Source organism: Camelus ferus, chromosome 3, assembly GCF_009834535.1.
Source record: "Camelus ferus isolate YT-003-E chromosome 3, BCGSAC_Cfer_1.0, whole genome shotgun sequence".
Classification (NCBI taxonomy): domain Eukaryota; kingdom Metazoa; phylum Chordata; class Mammalia; order Artiodactyla; family Camelidae; genus Camelus; species Camelus ferus.
In genome coordinates, this window is record NC_045698.1 from 103977754 (window position 1) to 103998707 (window position 20954).

The following is a 20954-nucleotide window of genomic DNA, read 5'->3' on the forward strand; positions in this document are numbered from 1 at the left end:
GATAACCCATCATGTAACTGAAGGCAGTGACCCACTCGCCCACCTCCTTGCGAGGCTGGATCTTATGTGGTAGTAATAATGAAACTGGGTTGAGTTGAGGATGTTGGCTTTAAAGGAACGTGGGCCGACTCAAGGGAAAAGGTCATTCATTAGAAGGTATCCAGATGGGCGTTAGAACGCCATCAGAGGCTGAGAGTGCTTTCTTTCAGGATCAACTCCTCTTTCCCCTCTTGTGGGTCACAAGGTTGTGTTCTTTTAAGGTGACTCTGCTTTCTCTCTGCTTTCTCTCTGCTCTACTCTTCCTCTTTTGATAGCAACTTCTCTCTCTCCTTTATTTTCCTTAAAGTTTCTGCTTCTTTTGAGTTTCCCCTTGCCATGATCCCTCTTGACTCAGAGCAGTCTTTAATTTTCAGCTTCTGCAGCCCACTACTTCTTCTTCGTGTATTAACTTTCATGTTTCTAAAATGCAAATTCTGACCTAGCTCATGGTGTGTGTGTGTGTGTGTGTGTGTGTACCCGCACGCCCCAGGTCATGCCATAGTTCATAGCTCTCATGCCAGCCTGTAGCTTGTCTGTTCTGGAGCTAGGTGCTTGGTCCCTGGATAAATCCTCTAGAGTCAGTGATTTGAGATCTTGTGGTGAAACTCGTGGGCATCTAGTAAACAGGAGCTGTGGGGGAGGCAGCCGCCTTCCATCAGTCTGTCAGCCATCCTGAGGCTCAGTCTATCCAGCAGAATCATGAGTCTCTACATTTCCTGAAAGACTTTTACATACAAAATGTCCTCAAATACATGACTCATTTAAGTCTCACCAACACTGAGACTCTAATTTCCCAATTTTAAAGAATAAAGAGCAACTAAAATGAAGTATCCAGCACAAAGACAGCATTATTAATACAAGTTGTCTAGAATTGTGGTCTATTTGATCCTAAGACAAGTGTTCTTTCTTCTACATCAAAGGTTCTCAAACTTTAGCATACATCAGAGTCACGTGGAGGGCTTACTAACCTGCACATTGTTGGCCTGCAGGCCAGAGCTTCTGATGTAGTAGGTTTAAGAGTGATCCAGAGAATATGTGGAAAAAAATGGGAAATAACAAATGTTGGCAGGATGTGGAAAAATTAGTATCCTTGCTTGTTGCTAATGGGAATGTAAAATGGTACAGACTCTTTGGAAAACTATATGAAGGCTCCTCAAAAAAATTAAAAATAGAATTGCTAGATGATATAGCAATCCCTCTTATGGGTATATGCCCAAAAGAATTGGAGGCAGGGACTCACAGATATTTGTACACCCAATATAATATTTGTCTTGTGAATCATAGCAGCATTCACAATAGCAAAAAAGGGGAAAACAACCTAAAGTCCATTGAAAAATAAATGAATCAGCAAAAGCTAGTATATACGTTCATCAGAATATCATTCAGCCTTAGCAAGGAAGGACATTCTGACATATGCTGAAACATGATGATCCTTGATGGCACTGTGTAAGTGAACTAAACCAGTCACAAAAGGACAGATGTTGTATGATTCCATCTGTGTGAACCTAGCGTAGTCGAATTCATAAGACATAGAAAGAATGGTGGTTGCCAGGGGCTGGGGAGGAGGAGGAGTTGGGGAGTAATAACTTGTCTGGGTACAAATTGTTAATTTGGGAAAATGAAAAAGTTCTGGAGATGGATGGTGATGATGGTTACACAGCAGTGTGTGGGGACTTAATGCCACTGAACCGTGTACTTAAAAACGGTTAAAATGGTAAATTTTATGTTTTATGTGTATTGCCACAAGGAAACTCAAGGAGTTGGTGAATTTTGAGCAGCTGCGGGAATTTAGGGACTAGCCTAGCTGCTCTTATCCAACTAGGAGTAATTATTCTAGAAGTGTTATAGGCATGTCAGCCTTGCTGCCAAGTGTTTTGTCCAGAGTTTATGAAATAATGGGTCTCAATGGGGAAAATTTGTGCAGGGCAGCTGATCTTGGAGAAAGTTGCAGGAACAAAAACTGATAGGAACTTAGAAGTTAGCAGTTGCCACCAGCAGTTACCTGCCACAAGGCACCTGTGGCTCCTGGTTCTCTGCCTTGGCACGACTCACTCCTTTGAGAGGCCTCCCATCTTCTTGATCCCAAAGGAAAAGCTCAGAGGAAGGAGTGTTGGGTCAGGGGAGTCAAGATACCACTGTAGATACTTAGAGTGTCAGAGCTGGAAGGAGACTGGAAATCATCAATTAAACACCCCTCCTTTGAATCCTCTGCCCAGAAAGAATGCTTGGCCAAGTGTCACTCAGCTACTGTCAAGCAGAGCAGGGATTCAAAGCCAGTTGCCCTGCCTCCCAAGTTCTTTCCACAGCATCATGCAGCCTCATGGATGCACAGCACTTAAATCATCCAATTCCTGACTCAAAGGAGTATGAAGCTAGAAATTATGAGCGTTTTTCTAATCGTGTTGTCTGTCTTATGCTGTCTCTAACCACCGCCACCATTCTACCCCACCCCACTGCAGGCCACAGTGTTGTTAGGTACATTTTCCAAAAACATGGTTCTCATTGTACCACTTAAATCTAAAAACTTTTCATGGCTCTTTACTGCCTCTAAGAAAATTGTGGGAACTTCTAATTAAGACATTCAATATCCAGAATCTGGCCCTTAATAGTTAAATTACACAACTGGAATTACCCAAATGGAAAAATACACAACTGAAGAAAGGGCAGTCAAGAAACTCTCTGTGTATCAACAGGGAAAAGCTCCAGGGTATATTGCTAAGTGGAGGGAAAAAGAGATGCATGCCATTGTTTGGGTATGAAAGAGAGGGAATCAAATAATGTATTTGTATTTGCTCTTATTTACATAAGGAAGTGCTCAAAGGATAAATAAACGTTTTTATATTATTCAAACCATGAATAACATGATAATTTTGCAAAAATAAAATACAGCCCTTGACTAGCTTTCTTCCTCTTTTATCATTTTCCACCAAAACCTTGAACTCCTACAATTTTAGAATTTTCAGTGTTTCTAATAATCTCAAGTCTCTCATGAAGCTGACCTCCATGCCAATGTTCACGCCCTTCCCCACTTTTTTTTTTTTAACGAAGAAAGTCCTGTTGAACTTTTCGTATCTTACTTAGATCTGCCTTGTCTATGAAGTCTTTCTTGTCCCCAGATGGAGTTAGTCCTCCCTTCCTGGGTTCTTAGCCCTTTAGCACCACCACTGTCACTGTCCCTCTGCATCTGAGAAGTTGAACATTGACTTACCAGGCAGTGAGTTACTAGAGGCAAGGACTCCCACCCCCGGTCCTCTGGCATAATGCTTGCCACAATGCACAGTGTCATGGTTCATAGCACTCATTTTAACTGATGATTCTTTTGCATTTATTATTAAGCATTTATTTATCACCATTAAAACTGTTTCCTAAAACTCATTGACAGACACATGACCTTTCAATGCTGGTTATCTCTTTTAATATTTTTATTTTTCAAACTTTGTTGAAACAGTATTTAAAAAAATGCATTAGTCTTTGTTCCTCTTTACTGCGCAGAGTTTAATGAGCTTAGTTTCCTCTTTCTTTGATGATGAAACACTAGAATATTGTTTAAAACTGGAATCAGGGTAAGGGGAGTGAGGTCAAATCATCACGTGCAGAGTTAGACCCTGTCTTTATTTAAAATTTTATATTTTTTTTATCATGGGCTTTTCTGAATTAATATGATTTGTAAGTAATTATTGCATCAAGGTATTGTTTATCTTGAAGCTGAGTTTTTTGGTGTTCCCTTAAATTTTGCACCTGAGGTGAGTATCTTACTAGTTTCACCCTAGTACCAGCCCTGCCAGTGTTCTGGTTACCAAATACCATTATTTTAGTTGTTCAGGTGTTTCTGGCACAAATTGGACAGAATGTAGGACCCCACTAGGACCTGAGTTTCTGGTGATGTTTCCATGGAAGCTTATTGAGATAGCGTTGCTGGAATTTTCTCTCCCTTCCTTGGCTTCTTCCTGCCATACCACCTGCCCTCACCCACTTGTAATTCCTAGGTTGGGCCCATTCCTCTAGGCCCAGCCTCAGTGCCCACTCTCCATGAAGACTTCCCCAGACATTACCAGTGTTCCTCATCTTCCCACCCCGGGGGGCCACTTATGCAGAGTCCCGTCCCAGCACAGACAGCTGGCTGTGCTCCATTTCCAAGTTCTAGTTCTTCAGGATTTCGTTCTGTCTCTGCAACTTTGAATTACAAACACTCAAAGCATTTATCTAGATTGTAACTTAAGTGTCTAAATTGTGTCCAAGATTGCCTATGCAACTGGTTATCACTGATTTCCTTAAAAGCGATTGTCTGTGGAAAAAACCTATGAACATAATTTTGCTTTTCTCTTTTGTAGCAACATCATTCCAAGCGCCACCCTCTTTTAGTGTTGTTAGGGGTGTTGCCTGTAGCAGATCTCCTGTTGCCCTCTGAAAAATGTCCTTTATCTGGTCAAGGGCTCCTGATAGTCTTTCCTGGTTTTTATTAGCAATAAGTTAACTCTGAATTGGGAATAAACTGGAAACAGCTGTCATGATCTGCTAGTTAGTCTACTTAATTTGCACTAGGAACTCTTCTCCTTAGTCTCTGAAATCATGTATTGCAAATCTTTATCCTTTAAGACTTTATCAATCCTGGCATAGGCTCTAACCTTGGGATTATTATTTATCCATGTGCATTATTCTCGACATGTTCAATGTGTCTTCCTTTTATAAATGAGTCCAGTTTCTTGCTCCTGCCTCCCAGGCACCTCAAGTTCTAGTTCTGAAACACAGTCCAGGACTGGAGCCCATTTACAAGGTGTGATTTATTCTGTAAAATTCTGTTTGATTTTGGATTTCTGTAGACCTATTTAAGAAGATGGAATGAGTTGTGAACAGCTGGACTGGGAAACTGGGTCATGTCACGAAGTATTTGTTGTCTGGGAGCTGGGATTCAGGCCTGCCTGGCTCTTCACAGAGTACTTGTTCTCAGGCAGCTGGCAGGGGGTGAAACAAATGGTCCTGAAATCATGCCCACTGAAGACATAGAGACCTGGGGTGAAGCAGCTGTTGATAAAAGCCATGGACCAGGTGACCAGGTGAGAGGGCTTCTGAGTAAGGCCACCCGGTACAGGTCCCCTCTGTTCTCTTGAGAGGAGGCAAAGTCCAGACAGGGACACTTGCAAGGGCAACCAGCAGAGGAAGACTCACTATGGCTGCAAGGACCCAGAAGGGTGGGCTGGACCTGGCCAGCTGGCTTTGGCTTAGTTTCAAGGCTACAAGGATGAGCAGCAGGTGGTTATGGTCAGAGGCAGAATGAAGCCAACGACAAAATGGCTGGAGATCAGCTTTCGGTCTGTGGGATGATGATCTCCCTCCACAGCTCATAACTCTGCTGCATTTCATTCCATGGGTCGTACTGGTTGAAGTGATTAATAGGTGACGCCTTTCACCTGTTACTTCATGGAGGACTTGGTAGAGGGCATCTTTAACCTCTCTGTTGTCCTTTACTTTGGCGTCAGAAACATGCAACAATAGCATTCTGAAAGATGTCATCAGAATATGTCTTATGGAACTGGAAGGGCTGACTGTTTCATCACAGATGGCAACGAAGTCATTGGATTTCAAGGGGTTAGTTTTGAGTCCTAATTTTCAGACCGAGTTGTAAAATGACCTTGACTTCACTGATCCTTAGCTATGAAATTAATATAAATTCTTATAGCTTAAGTAAGTTTAGCTTAATGAAGGTAATTTGACAATGAGAAAATATAATACAAATATATGAATTATTATGGTTTAAAATAGTTTGACATTATAAGGATGTAATGTTAGTATTTGGAAAGATCATCCTCATGGGACACTTGGGTAGGTAAAAACACTGAAGCCCAGAGAGCTTCCCACTGGTCTTGGTGCGGTTGGAATGGCTCACTCATTGTCATCGTAGGAACATCTAGGGACCTACCCTGGGTGCAGAAAGTCAGAACTGGATACCTCCCCAAAGATGGGATGGGTAACTTTGTGGGAAGATTGAAGGATGAGTGTTAAAATTAGAAGAGAGAGGAAAGGATACCATTGAAGGAAAAAGTTGAACATAAATCTGAATTTAAATATTGAATATAAACATATGACTATAAATTATGAATGTGATTCTGGCATATTCCTATTAGCAACAGGTTGGAATAATCTATATTGTACAAAGCTTTTTGCATTACATCATCACAAATGACCATGATTACACATCTAAGGGATCACACTTTTTTTTTTATTTAAAAAATTAAAAAAATTTTTCTTACTGTAGTAAGAACACTTAACATGAGATCTACTCTCCTAACAGGTTTTTAAGTGTTCAGTACAGTACTGTTATCTATAGGCACAATGTTGTTCAGCATATCTCTAGAACTTACTCACTTGCATAACTGAAATTTTATATCCACTGATTAGCAGTTCCCCATTTCCCCCTTTTTCCAGCCCCTGCAACCACCTCCTATTCTTTACTTCTAAGAGTATGATTATTTTAGATAGCTCATGTGAGTGGAATCATACAGTATTTGTCCTTCTGTGACTGGTTTATTTCACTTAGCATAATGTCCTCAAGGTTCATATGCATTATCACATATTGCAGTAGTTCCTTCCCTTTTTAGGGCTGAGTAATATTCCATTGTAGTTAAATACCACATTTTAAAAAATCCACTCATCTGTTGATAAATATTTAGATTGTTTCCACATCTTGGCCATTGTGAATAGTGCTGCAGTAAGCATGGCAGAGCTAATATAGCTAAGACCCTGATTTTGATTCTTTTGGATAAATAACAAGAAGTGGAATTGCTGGATCATATGGTAGTTCTATTTTTAATTTTTTGAGAAATTGCCATCATGCAGTGAATTACAATAATGGATTTTCAAATGATGAACCAGCTTTGGATACCTGAGTTAAATCCTGCTTGATCATGCTGTATAGTTCTTTTTACACTTTTTTTTTTTTGGATTTGATTTGCTAACCTTTTATTGAAGATTTTCACATGTATGATCATAAGAGCTATTGGTCTGTAGTATTCTTTGCCTTAATATTTTTGTCTAACTTTGGTATTAGGGTAATATTGGCCTCATAGAATGAGTTAGAAAGTATCCCCTCTGTTTCTATCCTCTGAAAGAGATTGTGGAGAATTGTTATCATTTTTTCCTAAAATGTTTGGTATAATTCACCAGGAAAACATAGTGGGCCTGATGTTTTTTGTTTCGGAAAGTTACTAATTATTGCTTCAGTTTCTTTAGTATATATAGGCCTATTCAGATCATCTGTTTCTCCTTGTGTGAGTTTTGGCAGATTGTGGCTTTCAAACAAGTGATTTATTTCATTTAAGTGATCAAATTTGTGGGTATAGAGTTATTCATAGTATTCCTGTATTGTTCTATATTGTGTGCTGCCCCCACATTTATTTCTCATGTTTGTAATTTGTGTCTTTGCTCTTTTTTTTCCCCTTAGTTAGCCTGTATAGAGGCTTATCAATTTTATTGATCTTTTCAAAGAAACAGCTCTTGGTTTTATTGATTTTTCTCTATTGACTTCCTTTTTTCAATTTCATTGATTTCTGTTCTAATTGTTATTTCTTTTCTTTTGCTTACTTTCCATTTAGTTTGCTCTTTTTATCTAGTTCCCTAAGGCAGAAACTCGGGTTATTGATTTTAAAACTTTCGTCTTTTTAATATGTGCATTCAATGCTCTACATCTCTTTCTAAGCACTATTTTGCTACATCACACACATTTTTGATAAGTTGTGTTCTTATTTTCATTTAGATCAAAATAGTTTTAGATTTGATGATTTCTTCCTTGACCCATGCTTTATTTAGAAGTATATTTTGGGATTTTCCAGTTATCTATTATTGAATTCCAGTTTAACTCCATCGTGGTCTGAGAACAGACATTGTATGATGTTTATTCCTTTAAATTTGTAAATGTGTTTCTTTATGGCCCAGAATGTGGTCTTGTTGAATGTGCCATGTGAGCTTGAGAAAAATATATATTCTGCTGTTGTTGGATGAATTGGTCTATAGATGTCAATTATATCCAGATGATTGATGGTGTTGTTAAATTCAGTTATGTCCTTACTGATTTTCTGCCTGCTGGATCTGTCCATTTCTGAGAGAGGAATGTTGAAGTCTCCAGCTACGATAGTGGATTCATCCATTTCTCCTCGCACTTCTGTCAGTTTTTGCTTTACATAGTTTGACACTCTGTGGTTAGATGCATGCATATTAAGAATTGTTCTGTCTTCTAGGAGACTTGACCCCTTTATCATTATGTAATACCCTTTTTTATTTCTGATCATTTTTCTAACTTTGAAGTCTATTTTGATTAAATTAATATAGCGACTCCTGCTTTCTTTTGATTAATGTTAGCATGGGACATTTTCCCCCACCCATTTACTTTTAATCTATAACTGTCTTTGTATTTAAAGAGGGTTTTTTGTGAGCAATATATGATTAGGTCATGTTTTTTGATCTACTGTGACAATCCATATCCTTTAATTGGTGCGTTTAGGCCATTGATATTCAAGTGATTATTAATGTAATTGGATTAATATCTACCATGTTCATTTCTATTTTCTTTTTGTTTCTATTTGGTCTTCCAATCATTTTCTGCCTTTTGGAGTTTTAATTGAGCATTTTATATGATTACATTTTCTCTCATTTATTGGCATATGAATTATACTTCTTTTTGTTACTTTTTTAATGATTGCCCTAGAGTTTGCAGTATAGATTTATGACTAATCTAAGTCCACTTTTAAATAACATTGTACCTTTTCATGTGTAGTGTGAATACCTTTTAATGACAAAATAATTCTAAGCCCTCCTATCTCTTGTATGACTGCTGACATTCATTTCACTTACAGATAAGCATAAATATATATATATACAAGCATACATAAATAAATATATAGTATATATGGATATAAGCATACATAATTGAATACAGTGTTGCCATTATTATTTTTAACAAACCTCTATTTGTTAGATAATTAAGAATAAAAATAATAAAAGTTTCTATTTTACCTTCACCTATTCCTTCTTTGATATTCTGCCTTACTTTATGGAGATCCAAGTTTCTGACCTATGTTATTGTTTTTCTCTCTAAAGGACTTTCAAAAAACATTTTTTAAACATTTTTTATTGATTTATAATCATTTTACAATGTTGTGTCAAATTCCAGTGTAGAGCACAATAAAAAACATTTCTTGCAAGGCATGTCTACTGGCCACAAATTCTCTCTGTTTTTGTTTGTCTAAGAAAGTCTTTATGAAGGATAAAAGTCACTCATGAAGGATAATTTCACAGGGTACAGAATTCTAGGTTGGTAGATTTTTTTTCCCTCAACACTTTAAATGTTTCAGTCCACCTTTCTTGCTTTTGTGGTTTTTGAGGAGAGGCCTGATATAATTTTTATCTTTGTTCTTCTCTAAGTAAGATTTTTTTTTTCTTCTGGTTTCTTTCAGAATTTTTTCTTTGTCTTCAATTTTCTGTAATTTGAAAATATGCCTACGTGTCATTTTTTGGCATTCATTCTGCTTGGTGTTCTCTGAGCTTTCTGGATCTGTGGTTTGGTGTCTGATGATGATTTGGGGACATTGTGTCCTTATTGTTTCAAATATTTCTTTTGTTCCTTTCTCTTTCTTCTCCTTCAGGTATTCCCTTTGCATGTGTATTACACCTTTTGTAGTTGTCCTAGAGTCCTTGGATGCTCTGTGTTTGCTTTTTTGTTTTTTCAGTCTTTATTTTTTGGTTTTCAAGGATTGTATTGCTATATCCAGTAGCGCAAAGATTCTTTCCTCAGTCATGTCTGGTCTACTAATAAGCCCATCAAAGGCATTCTTTTTACTTTGACAGTGTTTTTTTGGCCCCAAGAATTTGTTTTTGGTTCTTTCTTAGGATTTTCATCTCTCTGCTTCCATTGTCCATCTGTTCTTGTATGCTACTTTATTCGTTAGCTCCCTGAGCATATTAATCATAGTTGTTTTAAATTCCTGGTCTGATAATTCCAACATCCCTGTCATGTCTGGTTCTGATACTTTCTCTGTCTTTTCAAATTGTGTTTTTTGTTTTTTGGTGTGCATTGTAATTTTTTTAATAGCTGGATATGATGTACTGGGTAAAGGGAACTGCTGTAAATTGTCCGTTAGTACCGTGGTGATGAGGTGCTGAGTGAGGAAATGTACTGTAGTCCTTTGATTAGGTCTCAGACTAGTGAGCTTATGCCTCCGGACTGTGAACCTCACAAGTGTTTCTCAGTTTTTTTTCTCCCCATTTAGGAGGGACAGGATGGCTAGAGTGTCCTGGAGTTGAGTATTTCTCTTCCCCAGATCAGTTAGGCTCTGATGCTACTCCAGCTGGTTAGGCTCAGGTTAACTAACCTTCTCTGAGGGCAAGCCTTGTTAAGAACAGAGTGATCTGGTGTATTTCAAATTGATTCTTTTTCCTTCTTCCTCTGCCAAGTGTCAGGGATTTTTCTCTGACATTCATTCCGGGAATCTTGTTGAGCTCCTAGAGCTAAACCTCACAGTATTGCCTCCCCTTCCACCTCCATGACTGAGTCCCTCTGGAGCGTTTAACTCTCAGACTTGTCTACCCCGAGCTTCCAGCAATTCGTCGATTACAGTTCAGGTTTTTCTGCCCCAGCTTTGGTTTTCCAGGTGGTTTCCACCCCTGAGTCTGTGCTGGTCGGCATGACTCCCTGTAACGGCCTGACTGTCTCTCTGGTCCTGGGGCAGCATTTTGCCTATGGATCCAAGAAGTGTTGTTGATTTTTTAGTCTGTCCAGCTTTTTGCTTGTTAGAATAGAGCAGTGACTTTGAAGCTTATATGTGGAATTGGAAAACAGCTCTAGCTTTTCTAAATGCTTTCTACTATTTTTGATGGCCTTATCTTGTAAATCCTGGATTTGGCGCCTATGGAATAAGGAATGAGGGAGGATTGAATATTAATGCAGTTTGTGTTCACTGAAGTGCCTGTTTATTTATCTACGTTCTGGCATGACAGAAAAATCCTGAAGGTATGGCCCTACACTGCTAAATAGGGATGCTGTAAAAATCTCTGAGAATTAGAGGCTTTCAGGGCTTCCAGGGACATTAGTTAGAGTGACTTCTCTGCCATCACTCTGCACTTCTCTGCTAGATACACACACACCTATCCATATTCCCAAATCCAGAATAATAGTTTCCAAACCTTCTGTTACATTTGAGATAGTGTTTCTTTTAGCTGGTTTATCATTTGAGAAGTAAAACAAAAAAAACAGAAAAAATAATCCCCGACTTCCTCTCCCGCCTTTAACTTTGCAATTCATTATTTTCCTCTAGCACAGGCCCTTACATAAAAAAGGTATTCACTAATCTGTTGCCTGTTGTTTTGCCTTGTTTTGTTTCGTAGACAAACTGTAGCACAATCTTTGAATTGGCCACAAGGGGGCACTCGTGAACCATTCTGAAAATTGATTTGTGTTCAACATTAAATCTCACAAACCCTCATGGTTTCCCTTGGTTTGGACTTATTCCTCCCTAGAAGAAATAAAACACACAGTTATGGGGCTTCTAAAGCAGGGAGTGTGATAGAGTCCTAGAAATAGTGGTAAGAAAGCTTAACTAATTTTAAAGTGGTTTATTGCAATCTTGAGCACTTTCTTCTTGAATTAAGCTTTAGGTTAAGGAAGATGTTGGAGTCTCTGATCACAGAATTGGAAAGGGTAATAAAGGTGAAAGGTGATATAATCCATCCTCTTATTTATTATAAGAAATTTTCTACAGTAAATGTGACATTAGCTAACCTTTATTTGTGGGTTTCAGTACTGAATCACTAAACTTTACATTCTTGTCATTACTAATCACATTTCAAAAGAACTCTCAAATTCTTTTTTATATCCAAGTCTATTCTTCCTTCGTTGTTATAGGTCCCCAAGTATTTGAACAATATCTCAAAGTCTTCTTAATTCATCTTATTTCTAGGCTCATGTTCCCATAATCATTAATTGTCTCTCATATGATCTTTCAAAAACCTGGATACCCCTTTTAACATGGGTTTGTTGAGGATTAAATATTCTTCGCAGTTCCTTCCACTGAGAAGTAGAGTGGGTTTCCTCTCCCTTCAGATCTGGAGTGGTCTTATGGCTTGACTGGAACAATAGAATGCAGTGTGAAAAATGCTTTGTATCTTTTGAGGCTAATCACTAGGACATCTACAGTTTTGACTTTCATATCTTGGAATATACTTTATTGAACTCATGGACAACAAAGGTCTCTTGCAGACAGCCTGCGCTGGGCTTCTGACCAAAGCCAATGACAAATGCCGATTTTCTGTATATCCACTGCCCTAGTAAACAGAAAGCAGAAGAAGAATGCAGTCATTTCAAGGACTTATGAGAATGATAAACTGTGGTTGTTGCAAGCCACTAAGTTTCAGAGTAATTTGTTACACAGCCTTAAATAACTGATAGGTCCAGGTTGCAAATGGCTTCAGAGTATTAAATTCAGATCTAAATATGTTGACTATGAGTAATAATGAGTAATGAAATCAGATTTTTTTCTTCTTTGGTTTTTCTACCATATTTATATAATTCTGGTAGATTTTTACAGCTGTATTTTCATAGCCTATGGAGTTTGAAATGATTTCTAAGACCGGAACACTTTTTGCTCATGCTGACTTATAAAGGAAGAGTGTTGAAATTAGTTCTGTGTCTTATTTCTCAGTTCCCTCTTCTGGAAATCAAGGAGTGAGTTCTGATTTTTTTTTCTAGATTCGTTGGAATGATAACAAATATTATTTTCATTTTTGTAATACCTGTGTGTAAAACAATGACCTGAACATTCACTCTCAGTTAATTCACACAACCATGTGTGGTTAATATGTGATTCTCCTTTATAAGTGAATAAACTGAGAATCAGAGAGGTGAATTGATTTCCTAGGGGAATTAAGTGAAATAAATAGGGCCTGGTTAACACTTCTCTGACCCTAGGCAACTGTTCTGTTTCATCAACAATAAAAGTGGTCGAAGCGCGTAAACTGAGGCACGAACACAGGATAAGAACAGAACAACTTTTTTCAGTGGAGAACTGATTTCACTGAGAGAGGTGAGGGCATCCATGGTGTTTGGCCTGGCACTGGGAGTCAAGGCCCAGGGAGAGTAAGAACAGTATCCACCGAGGGGCCACTTAATAGTCAGAAGGTCAGAGCCCTTGCAGAGAGACGAGGGCATCTACATTTACATACATGCGTGTACATAGATTCTCTAGCTCTGTCCACTGGGAGGGCCTTGGAGCAGGACACCCTGATTGAAATGAGTAACCTAGTGGCTGGATGATTCCACAATATTACTCTTTTTCTAAAAAAGAACTGAGGGTCACTCCCTGGAGGAAAGGTTCATTCCAGGGCAGGGGCGAAGAGTACTGAAGATGATTTGGACCATCTTGTAGCACCAGAAAGTAAGCAAATGCATGAAGAATGACAGGTCAGGACTGGCTGCTGAAGCTCTGGCTTCCACAGATGAGCCTAGGGAGAGGACTGGGGCTGACTGCCCAGATGCAACCTCGGATGGCTGGAGTGTGATGCAGGCTGAGGCTAGAAGAGAAGGCAAATCAGCCTGGGTCCCTCCATAGAGAGCACCATTGCTGGTGTGCATGGGAGGAGGGGCACAACTCAGCTGCAGCCAGGGCATAGCATCCATCTCCATTAGCCCAGAGGGTTTTTCTTGGCACCATTGTTCTGCGACAAGAGAGGCAGGGTTCAGACACAGTCATCTTCTGGCCTTGCTCTGAAGGGGCACAATGGCTAGTGCACAGCACACCCCTGCCCCCCAGGGGAGGTGAGGCTGAAATCTGAATCCATACCCAGGGGTCCTGCAACTCCGTAGGTAGGACCAAGATTTGATTCTGCCCCAGGCAGCGGGGGCAGATTTTTCTCCTCTGTTGCCTTTGTATTTTTATGTAGGTTAGTTGCATTTCTTAACGTTGGAGAAGTGGCCCTCTGTATGAGATGTCCTGTGTGTCCCAGCAGTGCAGTCCCCTCTTGTCACCCGAAGGCCAGGGTCCAGCTGGTCCTAGGGTACAGTCTGGCCTGCATTTGCAGATTCCTTCCACACGCTGTGGGATTCTTATTTTCTTACTTCTGGTATCTGGTGTGCAGGTTTCTTAGCAGGATGGGTCATGCCTGCCCACTGCTGGGTGGAGCTGGGTCCTGGCCTCTGGTGGGTAGGGTTGTGCCTAGGGGTGTCTGGAGGTGGCTGTGGGCTCAGGAAATCTGCTGATGGGTGGGATTGTGTTCCCACTCACTATGTTGTTTGGCCTGAGGCTTCCCAGCACTTAGCCTACAGGCTGTTGGGTGGGGCCAGGACTTGGTGCCAATGACCCAAGCAAGATGTCAGCCTCCAGGAAAGCTCATATAGATGAACACTTTCGGAATGTCTGCCACTATCCTTCATGTCCCCGGAGTAAGCCATAGCCACCCCCCACCTCCCCAAGGGACCCTCCAAAACCAGCAGGCAGATTTTGGAGGTGTGTGAGAGAGACCCGCCCTACCAGAGCTTCTGTCTGTATCTTCATCTGTTTATTGTACAACTTGAAATCACTCTTGCATATTGGTGATAGAGTAAAACAAAACAAACAACAACAAAAAAGCTGGTACCAAGTCAGTACAGGATTTGGTGCACTTCCAAGAAATACCAGTTTGAGATCTCCATTGACCTAGAGAGATTTTGAAGATTTCCTAGTGGCTTTACTATGCATGTTTCCTCTCCCTACGCTGTTACCTCTTTTCCCACCCTCCAATAAGACAGATCCCTCTCTGCAGCAGCAGGGACACCTGTTTTTGGAAATCAAGAATCTCTTGCAACTTCATAGGATTTTTCTTTTAGGATCCCTTCACTCTGTCATCTCACTGTGACATTGCATTAAATGTGTGGATGGCCTTGGGCAGTATGGCGATATCAACCATACTGATTCTTCCAATCTGAGAACATGGGATCTCTTTCCATTTCTTTAAGTCATCTTTAATTTCCTTAATCAGTGTTTCTTAGTTCTCTATGTGTGAGTCTTTCACCTCCGTGGTCAGATTTATTCCTAAGTATTTTATTGCTTTGGATGCAATTTTGAAAGAGATTGTTTCTTTACTTTCTTTTCCTGCTAATTTATGTTAGTGTAAAGAAATGCAACTGATTTTTGTATGTTAATCTTGTATCCTGCTACCTTGCTGAATTCTTTTATCAGCTCTAGTAGTTTTTGTGTGTCGCTTTTAGGGTTTTCTATACGTAGTATTAGATCATCCCCATATAGTGACAATTTCAACTGTTCTCTTCCAATTTGGATCCCTTTTATTTCTTTTTGTTGCCTGATTGCTGTGGCTAGGACTTCCAAGGCTATGTTAATAGAACTGGGGAGAGTAGGCATCCTTGTCTTGTTCCAGATTTTAGTGGGAAGGCTTACACTTTTTCACTGTTGAGTATTATGCTGGCTGTGAGTTTGTCATAAATAGCTTTTATTATGTTGAGATATATTCCCTCTATACCCATATTGGTAAGAGTTTTTCTCATAAATTGGTGTTAAATTTTATCAAATGCTTTTTCTGCATCTATGGAGATGATTGTATGGTATTTGTCCTTTCTTTTGTTGATGTGATGTATCACATTGATCGATTTGTATATGTCAAACCATCTTTGTGTCCCTGGGATGAACCTAACTTGATCATGGTTATAATCTTTTGTATGTGTTGTTGGATTCTGCTTGCTGATATTTTGTTGAGGATTTTTGCATCTATGTTCATCAATGATATTGGCCTATCATTTTTTTTTTTTTTGCAGTGCCTTTTTCTGGTTTTAATATCACAGTGATGGTGGCGTCATAGAATGAGTTTGGGACTATTCCCTCCTCTTGACTCTTTTGGAACAGTTTGAGAAGGTTCAATATGACCTCTGTAAGCATTAGAATGAAAATGATCGCTTGGCTGCTGTGAGGACAAAACTGAGGGGTCCAGGGTAGAAATAAGAAGCTTGTTAAATAGCTCTTGCAACTGATTGGAGAGACTTGGATGAGGGAGTGTTGGTGCAGATGGAGCCCTGAGGGGAGGATTCAAGAAAATATCAGGAGATGAGCTTGATAGGATGAGGTGATGAGGTGGATATGACTTGTCAGGGAAATGGAGGTTTCAGAATGACTCCCAGGTGTCTGACTAATATAAGAGGATGTGTGGTGGTGCCATTCATGGAGATGGGGATACTGGACTCTCCTGGCTCTTAGGATAAAACCAGTGCCTGTTCCCATGACACCCAGTGCATGATTCCACCTTTGCCTACCCATCCTGCCTCATCTCACATCCCTCTGTGCCTGTCCATGGGTTTCAGCCACAGGGATGCGCTTTCAGTTCTTTGGAGAAATCAAATTCTCCTTGTCCTCAGGATATTTGCATATTCAGGAACCTCAACCCAGAATATTCATTGGCCAAGATGGGTTCTTCACAACCTCCAGTCCCAGCTTAAATGACACTTTAAGGGAGGGGGAGGGGCAAAATAGGAGTGGGGATGTAAGAGGTACAAACTTATATATGAAATAAATAAGCTACAAGGTTACACTGTACAACACAGGGAATATAGCGAACATTTTATAATAAGTATAAATGGAGTATATTCTTTAAAATTGTGAATCAGTATATTGTATGCCTGAAACATACAATATAGTACATCAAATACACATCAATAACAAATTTTTAAGTGTCTTCTGAAGTAGGGAATAGTCACGTGAAGCGTCTGGAAACAATGTCAGATAAAGAACAGTTGATGAAAATGGAGATGTTCGAGTTAGAGACAAGGGGAGGGAAAGAATGATACGTCTTACTGAAAATGCGAGTTCTCTTTATCAGAACAGGCTCTCTGGAGTTTATGACCCAAGGAAAAGATTATCTGGTTATCCCCTTCTGAACAGAGCCCCCCAGATGAAAACAGGACAAACTGAAATCACTTCATTGCTTTATTCATTCTCTACGAGGGTCACTACATTTGAAGAAGGAAGGAGAGCACCATCCCCTCCCACCTCCGCTCCTGCTCTGTTCCGCTGTCACACCAGATACGAGAGGGCCTCCTGAAAATCAAAAGGACAGTGGTAAAAACAAGACCAGTTTACCTGTTATTAGCACCTTTCCAGAAACAGTCACTATCCTATTTCACCACCATGTCACTGACAAGGAAAGGGAAGCTCTGAGTGGTTCAGTCCCATCCAGAACCACAGAGCTGGGAAGTGGCCCACATTTCACAACTAGAACACAGGTCTCTCTCCTTCCAAAATCCCTTCTACAAGTGTGGACACTGAGCTTTCCTTGAGATTCCAGGACATGGAAATTTTGTGTGAGGAGAGTCAGCAAAGGGGAAATACAGGTTCACAGATGAGGACAGGGTTGAGTGGGAGTCAGGGGAGACGGTGGGCGTTCAGGGTGACTAGGTCCTGCCCTTTGACAGGTTAGCCTCACAGGTCATAGTTACCAGCAGTTTCTTCACGGAATCTGCAGCCTCCGGTCCAAGCCCATTCACGCATTTCCGCAGCCCTTCCAGAAGATGCTCAACAGAAATGCCCAGAGTTTTCAGAAGTAGCTTTAATGGGCCCAAGAGGGGGAGAATTTTGTCCACAGGTACAAGTGAGACACTGCTGACAGGTGACAAAACGCCGAGGACGAGGGCACTGGCTGCAGAGCAAAAGAGGCCCCGCGTAAAACAGGCAGTTCCAGCTCTGGTGACCTCAGCTGGTCCACGCTGTCCATCAGTGGCTCCATCCCAGCCCCACTCATCTCGATCTTCCAGGAAAACTTCTGCTTCGGGGCCTTTGCACGTGCCATTCGATCCGCCTAGAACGTTGCTTCCCCAGATAGCTACACATCTTTCTTCCTCCCATCATTCGGTCTCTCCTCCAACGTTACCTTCTCAGGGACGTACCTACAAGAGCATCACCTGTCACCCTCTGTCTCCCTTTTCTCCCACCACTACCTGAAATATCAAATCTTTGGTTATTTCTGTATTTTGCTTCATCCTGCCACTGGAATGTAGACCCATGAGAATAAGGAATTAATGTTTTATTCACCACTGTACTACATGCCTAGATCAGACCCTGGCATGTGGGAAGCACCAGGTAGATACTGGAGACTGACCGGCCAGGGATGCACTTTGCACGTGGCTGTCTTCATGGCCCACAAGTTTGAAGCCAAAGGGGAGAGAATATAATGAACCTCCACTTGCAGACAGGTCTTAGCCCCCCTGCCAGACTGTAAGAACCTTGAGAACAATATTCACGTCTGATTCAGGTCTGAATCGGCCAGTTTCTATCCAGCGCCCAACAGGTTATAGCCATTCAGTCAATACCCACTGATTGTGTGAGACATGTGGCCATGTCTCAAGGCCAGGTCACCTTGGCAACCTGACTAGAGATGAGAGCAAGAACGACTCCATACAGTTACAGACGCATAAAGGAAAGAAGGTACAAAGTCAGATCCAGACTCAAAATTAAGAACAATTAACGGTGACCAGTGTTCACTAATGAAGGGTTTGCTGACGCTCAGCGCGAGCTGGGTAACTTCTTGTGTAGGAGCCACCAGGGAGACTTGTACTGGGTTAGAGCTTGGAGCTGGGAGTAGGGGCAGCTGAAATCCCTTCCAACCTTACCATTCTGTGGTTCTAAACTCCCTCCACCATGTTCCACTGGGAGCCTAGGCTTCCTAGTTGTGTTCCTGTTAACAGAAAAGTCGAGAAATACCGTATGTTCCCGGCTACTTACCAGAGTAACTGCAAATGCTGATGGCCACCAGCAGGAACACAGTGACCAGCTTCATGGTACGTTACCTGGGCTATTTACCTGCAGTTTAAAATTAAACTGGAAAACCTAGTGAACCCACCGAGCCAGTGGTTCCACTTGCTGCACCAAGTGTGGCAGCTGCTCTTGCACACACACATATTTATACGCCCATCGAGGGCCTGAGTTTCAATCACAACCACTTGATTTGCCTCAGGGAACAGGAGCGTGAAGGTCACGTTTCCTCACTAAACAAATTGGAGTTTTTTTCTGCTTTCCCTCATGTTCCCATGAGAAACAAAGCCCTAACTTACAGCACTCTCAAGGAACTTTGGTACAAGCTCTTCCCCAGAGATGACGGTGGGAAGCAAAGAGGGCTGAGACCTTCTCCTGGAAGGCCCTAGGATGGCCCTTTTTGTAAGCCCAAGTTCTACAGTTACTTGGGGTATCTGCTGCAACAAAGAATGAAACTTACGTGCGCCCCAGTGTTCATGGCAGCACTGTTTACAATAGCCAACACATAGAAGCAAACTAAATGCTTATCGACTGATGATTGGATAAAGAAGATGTAGTACATATATATAATGGAAATCTACTCAGCCGGAAAAAAGAAAGAAAGAATGGCATTTGCAGTAACATCAGTGGGTCTAGGGATTGTCATACTAAGTGCAGTAAGTCAGAAAAAGACATATATATCACTTACATGTGGAATTAAAAGTGATACAAATGAACTTTTTACAAAACAGAAACAGTAAACAACAAGGTTCTTAGCACAAGGAACTATATTCAATATCTTGTAGTAATCTACAATATGAAAATGAAATATGAAATGAATACATGTATGAATACATACATAGATATGACAGAAACATTATGCCGTACACCAGAAATTGGCACAACATTGTAAACTGACTGTGCTTCAATTAAAAAAAAAACAACAACAGAAACAGACTTCACATATATAAAAAAAAAATTCATGGTCACCAATGTGAAAAGGTGGAGGGAGGGGTAAATTAGGAGGTTGGGATTAGCAGATACACATTACTATACATAAAATAGATAAACAACAAGTTCCTACTCTATGGCACAGGCAACTACATTTAATATCTTGTAATAAACTATCATGACAAAAAATGTGAAAAAGAGCAAGTATATATGTGTGGAACTGAATCAATGTGCTGTACACCAGAAACTAACACAACATTGTAAATCAACTATACTACAATTTAAAAAAAGTAGGAAGGAACGTTGAAGGGGAGAAATAGGGATCAGGGTCCAGGTGGGTCCCAGTCCCAGCTCCGAGCTCCCTGACCAAATGGCACTGCCGGCCGAGCACCCCAACCTCTGAAGACGTGCTCGGAACATTCTGAGGAAGATCCATCGAGGTGCCAGGCCAGGAGCTGGGGCCACCCTGGATGGTGTGCTATTGTTAAGAGGATTTAATGTAATTCTGTAGATGGAGGATGAAACTGTACCAAACCAAGATTAATACATGCTAAGTGTCACCTGCTGTTAATTTCTATACATCACCGAGTTGTAACTGCCATTCCTTGATTTTTCTGCTGCTTTATAAACGGCATGAAGGAGCTCACGTATCACCCCCACACGCAGACCATCCTGCCACTTCTACTGCTTTCTCTGCTAGAGGTGGGGCTTCGATTTTTCTGGAGAATGATCACCTCCAAGGACGCTGATGTGCCAAAACTCTCAGGGGCCAAGGTTGGGTGGTGGTGAGCCGACACCATCCTTCATTTCTGTGCCGTGACCTTTTTAAGGGGCCAAACCAGCACTGCCCTCTCTCTGCTCGTCGTTCCCACTTTGCTCTCCGATCCTTTCCGATCCTCTCCATGCACGACCCCCGCTCTGCTCTGCACTAGAGGAAGCTGACTTTCCCAAACTGTGGTTTCCAGACCTCCTTGCCAACTGCGATCTGGTTAGGATCCACTCGTGGGAGGCCCTGGTAAACCATCAGATGGGAGAGGAGAGAGAAGGAAACATCAGGGGAGTCTCCCTCCGCCTGCTTCAGGAGACACCTCGGGCAGTGACTGCCGCTCCTCCACGGTTCCAGCTCCTTCCAGAACAGCCCTTCGTCTGCGGTCCCACACCAGCCAGGCAGCCCCACCTTTGTTCGGCTCCTACTGCTCAATAAATATTTGTTAA

General features: G+C 41.0%; 1 protein-coding gene and 1 long non-coding RNA gene across 2 annotated transcripts in view; one reads left to right on the forward strand and one right to left on the reverse strand.

Annotated features, from left to right (window-relative positions):
- The window catches only part of LOC116662763, a 59672-nt gene extending 38718 nt beyond the window's left edge, over window positions 1-20954 (forward strand). Inside the window, exon 6 of the long non-coding RNA XR_004318784.1 lies at window positions 20705-20954. This is a non-coding gene — a long non-coding RNA (uncharacterized LOC116662763). The remainder of the gene's footprint in view (window positions 1-20704) is intronic.
- Window positions 16975-18939, reverse strand: LOC102507078 (secretoglobin family 3A member 2). The gene is made up of 3 exons (XM_006185412.3): window positions 18780-18939; window positions 17498-17697; window positions 16975-17099 (listed from the first exon to the last, which is right to left on the reverse strand). The coding sequence occupies exons 1-3, from the start codon at window positions 18832-18834 to the stop codon at window positions 17076-17078; spliced, it is 279 nt and encodes a 92-aa protein (XP_006185474.2). The 5' UTR covers window positions 18835-18939; the 3' UTR covers window positions 16975-17075.

Coding starts and splice junctions, on each gene's coding strand:
- LOC102507078 (XM_006185412.3), bottom strand. CDS start 18,834: ATGAAGCTGGTCACTGTGTTCCTGCTGGTGGCCATCAGCATTTGCAGT. Junction 17,698..18,779: donor CAGCATTTGCAGTTACTCTG/GTAAGTAGCCGG, acceptor TTTGCTCTGCAG/CCAGTGCCCTCGTCCTCGGC. Junction 17,100..17,497: donor ATTCCGTGAAGAAACTGCTG/GTAACTATGACC, acceptor TTTGATTTTCAG/GAGGCCCTCTCGTATCTGGT.